The 10,347-nt window shown below is 49.8% G+C and overlaps 1 protein-coding gene and 1 pseudogene across 1 annotated transcript; both read left to right on the top strand.

Moving 5' to 3' along the window:
* The first annotated feature begins 7,386 nt into the window (after positions 1–7,386).
* LOC115894848 (insulin-like growth factor-binding protein complex acid labile subunit) lies at positions 7,387–10,015 on the top strand. The gene is made up of 2 exons (XM_030923624.1): positions 7,387–7,506; positions 8,172–10,015. Exon 2 carries the CDS (start codon positions 8,242–8,244, stop codon positions 8,911–8,913), a length of 672 nt encoding a protein of 223 aa, XP_030779484.1. The 5' UTR covers positions 7,387–7,506; positions 8,172–8,241; the 3' UTR covers positions 8,914–10,015.
* Positions 7,698–7,883, top strand: LOC115895089 (annotated as a pseudogene).
* Positions 10,016–10,347: the final 332 nt, after the last annotated feature.

Genomic DNA, 10,347 nt, shown 5'->3' with positions numbered 1-10,347 from the left:
TGCCCCTTGTGTTTCTGAAAGTGCAGTGCATGATGCCAAAAGAAACTTGCCAACTGGTTCCAGACCACAAAGTTAAGTCAGTGGTATACTCCAATTTATTAGCATCTTAGAATTGATATATATAAAAGGTAAGGGACTAGATGATCTCTAAGATTATTTCCAACCTCAGTAATCTCTATCTTGCTCTACAATGCCCTGCTTCAGGGCCCCCTGTGAAGCCATTCTTGGGGGCCCTGAATGGAATGGAAACTGATTCCTTCAATAATTTGTTTCTGTCGCTCATATCATGTGGCATATATGAGTTGCCTTTTGGGTATTTGTTTAGGTTTGTCTTTAGTGGTCTATTGGGGTGTCTCGAGGCTCCAAGACACGGAAAGTTATTCACTCACTCATTTGTGTATTTGCTAGCACCCAGTTGTTGAGACAGAGCGGAAAATAGAGTTTTTAAAGTCATCAGCATAATAACTGGATATGTTGCCTTAGTCAATATGAAAAGTGATCCAGGAGTAGGTTTTGAGGAAAGCTTGGAGTTCAAGTTTGGAAAGAGGACAAAGGACCAATAAAGGATACAGGGGAAGAAAGAGATGCACCTGGTTCCAGACTGGAAAGCAGCAGGAATCTACCTCAGGTTTCTCTAGAGCAGACTCTGGCAGCTGGGACCAAGTCTGGTCAGATTGTAGTCCCCCTTCCTATCTGGCCTCTCCCATTTTTCTACAATTTCCAGTTTTGTTGAAAAGTCTAAATTGGAGCTAAGTTTCTTAATTTGCTGGGTAAGGTGAGGCTAAGGCATATTTCCAGCTCTGTTGCGGACTCCTGCAGTGTTAGACAAGAACTTCTTTTTTTTTTTTTTTTTTTTTGAGACAGAGTCTCGCTGTGTCACCCAGGCTGGAGTGCAGTGGCCGGATCTCAGCTCACTGCAAGCTGCGCCTCCCAGGTTTACGCCGTTCTCCTGCCTCAGCCTCCCGAGTAGCTGGGACTACAGGTGCCCGCCACCACGCCTGGCTAGTTTTTTGTCTTTTTTAGTAGAGACGGGGTTTCACCAGGTTAGCCAGGATGGTCTCAATCTCCTGACCTCGTGATCCGCCCATCTCGGCCTCCCAAAGTGCTGGGATTACAGGCTTGAGCCACCGCGCCCGGCAAGAACTTCTTACGGGTCTTTTCGTGGAGGGACCAGCAAGTGGTGGGCTTTTTTTACTAATCTGACCCCTTTTACTCTGGTCTGTCTCCTAGCTTAAATTTGTTGCTTATGCTTACTGGAGGGAAGGGCATGTATCTCTCTAGAGAGAATATTTATAGATGGCCACTGAGATGTGATTTCAGCTGAAATCTGAAGAACAAGGTGCTAGCCAAGAGTGTTTGGATAGAGGGAACAGCAGGTGCTAAAGTCAGGTTGACAAGAGCTTGGGATGTTCAGGAACTGACAGAAGACAGGTGGCTGAAGCCTGCTGAGCAGGACGATAGAGAAGTAGGTGGAGCCAGGTGGTGCAGGACCTTACAGTTATCCTAGATACTGGGTTCTTTGGCACCATGGACAGCCATGGGACTTGGTCTGATATCAGACGGTGGCAGTGGAAGCAAGGAGGCTGCTGGGTTAGGGGTTGGCACAGCAGTCTGGGTGGGAGACTGGTGGCAGAGAATTGATTTCAGAGTTGATGGGACTTGATGCGCTGAATGTGAGGGCAAGGTGGTGAGGGACAGAGAGGAATGAAGGATGCTTTCTAGGTAGGTGGCAAACAATGGGAGAGGAAGAAGTTTGTGGAAGAATCTGGAATTTTTGAATTGCCATTTTGTCTTGCCCAGGAAACATTGAAGAGCAGATGGCAAATGGGCAGCTGGATAACAAGCCTGGGTTTAGAGAAGCGTGGGAGGGAGTTAGACATTCAATGACTGTCATGTCACCTGTGAACTCTGAGAAGACAAGAGGTTGGGATCTCTGGCCACAGTGGGTAGATTTGCCTCAGATAGGAGGGGCCCTTCTTCCCTGACAGGGCAGTGCTAGGAGGTAAGTCTGTAGATCTGTCAGGGAGGTAAGGGTAAGTAACTTCTTTTCTGGTGGCCCAGTTAACCTGAAGAGGGAATAGGGTAAGACTGTTGAGTGCCCTTTTAGAGATGCGTCCTCATGAATTTTGGAGGTAAACAGGCACCCATTGTGTGCCTCTGCTAATCATGTCGAGTGACCTTAGTGCAGACACAGAGAAGGTGAATAATTGGGTACAGCCAGGTCGAGAGATGTGTCCAGTCTGTACTGTGGAGGGAGAGGGGAGTTGAGCTGAGGATATTTATGAAAGGGAGTGAGTATAATATGGGACCCTTCACTCTGTCACCAGGCTGCAGTGCAGTGGCATGATTATGGCTCACTGCAACCTCTGTCTTCACTCTTGTAAGTGTGTGCTGTCATCATGTACACTTCAGTTTTGTTCAGATGAGACTTTTCTGAAAGTGTCCTGCTGTTGCCCTTATGTACTGGCTCCAGGCAGGACATGTAGCCATGTAACTCAGCAGTCAGTGTGTCAGTGGTGCAAACAGGATGCTTCCCATGCTGGGGCTGGTATTGGAAGTTGAGAACAAATTTCCTAGCACTTAATGATGCCAGAGATCTTAAGAGTTTATACAGTATAGTCCTGCCTCCCACTTTACATATCCCCTTTATAGCGTCCTCAGCAGACTGCCTCTACTTGAACTTCCATTGATGGGGTACTCATTACTCAAGGAGGCAACATGTGGCAGCTGTCCATGCCCTTCTTGTCCTCCAGTGGCGGCTCACCGTTAGAACTAAGGCTAATGCTCAGGTGTCCTGCATGGTAGTCCCTCTTTCAGGGGTTTTTCTTTTTTTTTTTTTTTTTTTTTTTTTGAGACGGAGTCTCGCTCTGTCGCCCAGGCTGGAGTGCAGTGGCCGGATCTCAGCTCACTGCAAGCTCCGCCTCCCGGGTTCACGCCATTCTCCTGCCTCAGCCTCCCGAGTAGCTGGGACTACAGGCGCCCGCCACCTCGCCCGGCTAGTTTTTTGTATTTTTTAGTAGAGACGGGGTTTCACGGGGTTAGCCAGGATGGTCTCGATCTCCTGACCTCGTGATCCGCCCGCCTCGGCCTCCCAAAGTGCTGGGATTACAGGCTTGAGCCACCGCACCCGGCCTCAGGGGTTTTTCTTTTGCTAGCAGCCCCTGGGTGAGGGGCACAGGCATTGCTAAATCAGCAAATGTGACTCAGAACTATCTTCTCCAGTCAGATGGCTTTTGAAGGAAGCTTTCCTAGTTCTTGAGTGTGGTCCCAGCACTGGACATGGTCTGTTAGCACACTGGGACCTTTTCCTGCAACCATTTACTGCGATGTTGGACACTATAGCAACTAGCTCCTTTTGGCAGATACATCACACTGTTGATTCAGTTTGATGTGATCAGCACAATCTGCCCAGACTTCTTCACAGAAGTAGCTATTATGCCAAGTCTTCTACAGCTTGTGTAAGTAGATTTTAGATTCCTAAATACTGAATTTTACATTTATTGCTGTTAATTTTTTTTTTTTTTTTTTTTGAGATGGAGTATCACTCTGTCACCCAAGCTGGAGTGCACTGGTGCGATCTTAGCTCACTGCAACCTCCGCCTCCTGGGTTCAAGCGATTCTCCTGCTCAGCCTCCCGAGTAGCTGGAATTACAGGCATGCGCCATCACACCTGTCTAATTTTTGTATTTTTCAGTAAAGACAGGGTTTCGCCATGTTGGCCAGGCTGGTCTCAAACTCCTGACCTCAAGTGATCCGCCTGCCTTGGCCTCCCAAAAAGTGCTGGGATTACAGGTGTGAGCCACCGTGCCCAGCCTGTTACTAAATATTTTTAACCAACAATTTTAACCTAAAAAGAGCTTTAAAAAAAATCTTGATTCTATAACGCAATACACTAGTTGTCCATCCCAATGTTGTGTTATTTTTAATTTTGATAAACTGTCTTCTGTGTTTTCATCTTATCCAAAGGGATATCCTGAGAGATTTTAATAACATCCAGATTTACGATAGACATCTGGTAGCCCTATCAAAAAAGGAAATAAAGTCGTTTGAGTAAAATTTATTTATTTATTTTTTATTTACTTTTGAGATGGAGTCTTGCTCTGTCACCCAGGCTGGAGTGCAGTGGTGTGATCTCAGCTCACTGCAACCTCCGCCTCCCGGGTTCAAGCGATTCTTCTGCCTCAGCCTCCCAAGTAGCTGGGACTACAGGCACCCACCACCACGCCCGGCTAATTTTTTTTGTATTTTTAGTAGAGACGGTGTTTCACCATGTTAGCCAGGATGGTCTTGATCTCCTGACCTTGTGATCCGTCCTCCTCGGCCTCCCAAAGTGCTGGGATTTCAGGCATGAGCGACTGTGCCCGGCCTTATTTATTTATTTTTTTTGAGACGGAGTCTTGCTCTGTCAGCAGGCTGCAGTGCAGTGGCATGATTACAGCTCACTGCAACCTCTGCCTCCCGGGTTCAAGCAATTCTCTGGCCTTAGCCTCCCAAGTAGCTGGGACTACAGGTGCACGCCACCACACCTGGCTAATTTTTTTTTTTTTTTGTATTTTAGTAGAGGCAGGGTTTCACCATGTTGCCCAGGCTGGTCTTGAACTCCTGAACTCAGGCAATCTGCCCGCCTCGGCCTCCCAAAGTGCTAGAATTACAGGCATGAGCCACTGCTCCCGCTCCTGGCTGTAAAACTTATTTTTAGTGAACTCATGTGGGCACCTAGTAGTTCTCATGTTTTAGGAAATTGCTCAGACATAATATGTTAAATGAGCCTGTTTTGAGTTTTGTGAACTGTTATGTGACTTGAAAATTGGAAATTTTGGCCTGGCGCAGTGGCTCAAGCCTGTAATCCCAGCACTTTGGGAGGCTGAGGCAGGCAGATCATGAGATCATGAGATCGAAACCATCCTGGCTAACACGGTGAAACCTTGTCTCTACTAGAAATACAAAAAAATTAGTAGGGCATGATGGTGGGTGCCTGTAGTACCAGCTACTTGGGAGACTGAGGCAGGAGAATGGCGTGAACCTAGGAAGTGGAGCTTGCCGTGAGCCAAGATGGCGCCACTGCACTCCAGCCTGGGTGACAGAGCGAGACTCCGTCTAAAAAAAAAAAGAAAAGAAAATTGGAAATTTTGCTGAGCTCAAGGCTCTAGCAACCGTTTGTTGGCAATGTTTTCTTACAGATTATTGACAATGGTTCCTCAAGTTTTTTCCAGTATAATCTGCTTATACCAGATCACCTGAACTAATTCCGAGGGGCTTGAGATTAACCAGAGACTCAGACTCATGCCCTAGGTTGATAATAGGTCTGCTACTCTTCCCATTCTAGGCATAATCTATGTTATTCACCCCTTTGCTCTTGTCTAGTAGATCTTGACTTTTTTTTTTTTTTTTAAAGACAAGGTCTCCCTCTGTCACCCAGGCTGGAGTGCTGTGATGTGATCACAGCTTACTGCAGCCTCAACCTCTTAGGCTCAAGCAATCCTTCCACCCCAGCTTCCTGAGTAGCCGGGATTACAGGCGCATGCAACCATGCCCGGCTAATGTTTTTTTTTTTTTGTATTTTTAGTAGAGACAGGGTTTCACCATGTTGGTCAGGCTGGTCTTGAACTCCTGATCTTGTGATCCGCTTGCCTCGGCCTCCCAAAGTGCTGGGATTACAGGTGTGAGCCAGCATGCCTGGAAATTTTTGGTATTTTATGTAGAGAGGGGGTTTCACCATGTTGCTCAGGAATTCACGACTAACCTGGGCAACATAGTGAGACCTCATTTCTACAAAAAAAATTATTTTTATTATTTTTATTTATTTATTTATTTATTTATTTTGAGACGGAGTCTCGCTCTGTCGCCCAGGCTGGAGTGCAGTGGCCGGATCTCATCTCACTGCAAGCTCCGCCCCCCGGGTTTACGCCATTCTCCTGCCTCAGCCTCCCAAGTAGCTGGGACTACAGGCGCCCGCCACCTCGCCCGGCTAGTTTTTTGTATTTTTTAGTAGAGTCGGGGTTTCACCGTATTAGCCAGGATGGTCTCGATCTCCTGACCTCGTGATCCGCCCGTCTCGGCCTCCCAAAGTGCTGGGATTACAGGCTTGAGCCACCACGCCCGGCCAAAAGATTATTATTTTTTTGAGACAGAGTCTTGCTCTGTCGCCCAGGCTGGAGTGCAGTGACATGATCTCAGCTCACTGCAGCCTCCACCTCCTGGGTTGAGGTGATTCTTCTGCCTCAGCCTCCCCAGTAGCTGGGACTACAGGCGCACACCACCACACCTGGCTAATTTGTATTTTAGAGACAGCGTTTCACCATGTTAGCCAGGCTGGTCTTGAACTCCTGACCTCAGGTGGTCTGCCCACCTTGGCTTCCCAAGGTGCTTGGATTACAGACATGAGCCACCACGCTCTGCCAAGCATGACTAGATTGTCAGGCCTGAGTTATGTTAGATTTTACTTCTACCCTTAACTAGCAGTATGACTTGGAAACTTAACTGGCTTTGTCAAACATTGGTTTCCTCGTCAGTAAAATTGGAGTCCCTGGTTGGGCACAGTGGCTCATGCCTGTAAATCCTAGCACTTTGGGAGGCTGAGGTGGGAAGATCAGTTGAGTCCAGGAATTCGAGAGCAGCCTGGGCAACACAGCAAAACCCCATATCTACAAAAAATGCAAAAATTAGCTGGGCTTGCTGGCACATACCTGTAGTCCCAGCTACTCAGGAGGCTGAGGTGGGAGGATCACCTGAGCCTGGGAGGTTGAGGCTGTGGTGGCCTGTGATTGCACCACTGCACTTCAGCCTAGGGACAGAGGGAGATGTCTCAAAAAAAAAAAAAAAAGTTCCTTTCCTCAGTTGAGGATTAAATGAAGCCTTTAATGAGATGCCTGGCCCTTCTGTGTGGCCATTACTATTCTCTTAAGAGTTCACTGGGCAGGGCTAGTGAACACACTGGGAAACCTGGACAGGAGGTTTGGGCTCCTAGAGCAAGGCAGAGGTACTAGGCACAAATACTGTGTTCTGGGAGATGCTGGGCACAACTCAAATGCCAGGATGAAGTGTTTTGACCTTTGGCCTAGTGAGAAGAAAAAGCATTCCCTTCCTTTGTGCCTAGACAAGACCTGGGTGAATTATAGATGATGGCAGATTTCTCAGGCAGGCAGTATAGAATGAAGGAGGAGACACCTGACTCCTACCCGAACTGAGGGAGGGCGCTTGGGCCTCAAGCTGCCATTCTCACAATACAGAGCAGGTTGTGGGTCTCCAGAAGGAAGTGAGGAAAGAGTCTGGGGCGAGCCCTGCTTCCCTGGAGGCCATAAGGTGGGGATTTCCTAAGCCTGTCCCACATGCTCACCCTTGGGACTGCGGCTTCCCTGAGAGCTGGTCCTGCTGCTGCTCATGAGGGCAGGACTTTGGCAGGAGGCCAGAGAGGCGGGCAACTAGAGCCCAGATTCTTTCCACTGCCATTTCTGGGCTGGGGCTGCACTCAGGTGCACTCCGGTGCAGGTGCTGCCAGGAACACAGGTGAGTGCATTGGACTTTCACGGCCTGAGGCCCTATCCTCAGTGCCCAGACAGGGCCAGGATCTTGTTGATGCTCTGACCTCTGGCAGAACGGGAGCTCCAGAAATGTTGGCTGCTTGAGAGCAATTGAATGCATGTTTGGGGGCCGGGGAAGGCAGAGTTTCTCCTGGGTCCCTCTAGAAAGTCAGTGAGAAGCCTGTACTCTCAGGGGTCATTGCTGTAGTTACGAGATAAGCTTCTCTAAACATGCAGAGCAGTAGTAACTGAGGAGGCGCAGTCTCTCCGGCTGTTGGTGTGGCTTTGCTGCAGCTGCCGTGTGCCACTGATGATCCTGCTCCTCTTCCTTTGGGAAAGTAAGAGGGAGAGAACAGCCTGAGTGGGGGGTGAAAGTCAGTGAGCTGCAGTGTGGGATGGGAGGAAGGAGATGCAGAGAATTACAGGCCATCTTCCCTGATTGCTCCTCATCCAGCAGGAAGAAGGAATGAGAGGTGGTTAAGGGAGGGCGATCCGAATGCTGGGGTCGCAGGCCAAGAGGACTCTTGCCAGAAGCTTAGGTAACACTTAAAATCATGGGAGATGGAGACAGGGTGTCTTTGAGACGATGTTTGGGCACCCAGCAAATGGTGAGACCCCTGAATGGCATCTACTTGTGTTTTTCTCCCCTAGCATCACTGTGCTTGCCAGGGTCCCAGGCAGAGGAGTGAGGCCTGAAGGTCTCAGCAGCCATGAGTGCTTGATGCCATCCTCATCCCAGCCCTTCATGGAGCAAGGACGGGGTGGGTGTGGCCACACCTCCCTCACAATGGCTATTGTCATAGTGGTGGCATCAGTGTTTCTCACAAGTCTGGCGGCAGCATGCCCAATACCATGCACCTGCCCTATCTCAGGCAGCGTGGTGGACTGTGGGGGCCTCCACCTGCTCCGTCTCCCTTCCAGGCTGCCTGATGGAGTCTGGCTCCTGGAGCTGAGCCACAATAATCTCAGCCATCTGCCGGTTGGCACCTTTCAGGGCCTTTGGGGACTGCGGGTGTTGCTGCTTTCTCACAATATCCTGCGGGATCTGTCTGGTGGGGCCCTAGGGGGCCTGAGTTTCCTGGAGCAGCTGGACCTCAGCCACAACCAGCTGGCCCATCTGTCCCCAGACTTCTCGGCTACCCTGGGCTCTCTGCTCCGCCTGGACCTCTCTCACAACCTACTCACTTTCCTGGACCCCAGCAGCCTGTGGCTCCTGGGGAGCCTGGAGCAGCTCGACCTGAGCCACAACCAGCCGGCTGAACTGACCGCAGGGGTCTTTGGGGGCCTCTTCCGCCTACACTGGCTCTCGCTGGCTGGGAACCAGTTGCAGCGGGTGGAGGGTGCTGCCCTGGCCGTTATGCCAGGCTTGGAAGTCCTCTCGAGCTGGGAATGACATCAGCGAGCTGGAGGCCGAGGCGTTTGCAACCTTAGGGGCACTGGGCCTTCTCTCCCTCGTGGGGAACCGACTGCAGCACCTGGAGTTCAAGGCAGTGGCAGGCATCTGGACAGCAGGCACGCGGCTGCTGTTGGCCGATAACCCCTGGACATGTGACTGTGACCTGCAGCAAGCCTTCGGAAAGCTGGGTCACCTGCGGCACTTGTGTGTGGTAGACCTGGGCAACCTGACCTGCGCTGGGCCTGAAAGGCTGTCAGGAGCAGTGCTGACTGGTGTGGAGGCCCAGCTTTGCCTGGCTGAGACTGCCACTGTGCTGGGCATCACGGGTACCATGCTGCTCACGGTGGCTGTGGCTGTGCTGATGGCTAAGCGCAAGCGCAGGCAGGGCCCGGAAGAAGCCGGGAGCTGGGCAGCTTCTGGAGAGGTGAGGGGTGCTACCGAGCAAGGTCGAGGCAGCTGGAGGAGGGAGAGCAGAGGAAGGTGTGAGAGAGGAAAAGGGAAGTTCCTCAGAAGTCTGTGGAGCTCAATTGTCTGTTGAAAAGTTGAGGAAACACTTTTCCTCAGTTGTCTGAGGAAAAGTTAAATATTAAATTTGAACTCAGTTGAACATGGACACAAACAATGGTCACCAAGTCCCGGAATGGGCTGTGTGAGCCCCTTGAGGCATTCATCCAGCGCTGTTTCGGAGAAATCTCTATTTCAATCTATTCCTATACGTTAGTTATTGAAAAACAATAGACACTCGCACAAACAAGTTGACCTTTTTGTGTTCCTTGAGCCCGGTCACAAAGGGCCCTCGTGACTGGAGCTCATGCCAAACAACTCATTACAAAAGAGCTAGGGTCCCAGACTGCGCCGAAGCTTCATGAGACCGCTCCTCGTCTGTGATGGACGAGTGGCTGACTCTGGAGCCCAGGCTGTTGCTTCCCAGACTGGTGGTGAATCCTCCGTAGTCTGGTGAGTGTAAATGTATATATCTCTTTTCCCTTCTCCCCTTCCCATTGCAATTTGCTTATTGTATCATTTGCTTATTATATTAATTTGCTTACATCATTCACTGATTATATCTGCATTGCCATTTACGTCAGATAAATCTAGTTTACCCTTAAAGGTATTGTGTGTGTGTGCCTTTTCTTCTCCCCTCGTGCATCTCTCACACGGAGCATTTTTGGTGTCATGAACAGAATCCGAAAGAAACCGTAAGGACCAGAATGGGAGCTCGGAGACTTTCCATATCCAGGGATGGGAACTCCCCCAGTTCTTCCCCGTGGCCATTGAGTGGTCCAAGGGAATTGGCCTTTGTGAAAATTGGGAATCTAAATTAGTGCAATTTGAACCTTTGTGCGTGAAGTGCTTCAGGGAATCCCAGTTGGTAAAAGGGATGCTGAGGGAATTTCCCTGCATGGATGGTGCTTGCTTATTGCTTATAAG

This window comes from Rhinopithecus roxellana, chromosome 19 (genome assembly GCF_007565055.1).
Source record: "Rhinopithecus roxellana isolate Shanxi Qingling chromosome 19, ASM756505v1, whole genome shotgun sequence".
Classification (NCBI taxonomy): domain Eukaryota; kingdom Metazoa; phylum Chordata; class Mammalia; order Primates; family Cercopithecidae; genus Rhinopithecus; species Rhinopithecus roxellana.
Note: the sequence above shows the minus strand (reverse complement) of the source record. Positions and strands in the feature narration are given on the sequence as shown.

Coding starts and splice junctions, on each gene's coding strand:
- LOC115894848 (XM_030923624.1), top strand. CDS start 8,242: ATGCCATCCTCATCCCAGCCCTTCATGGAGCAAGGACGGGGTGGGTGT.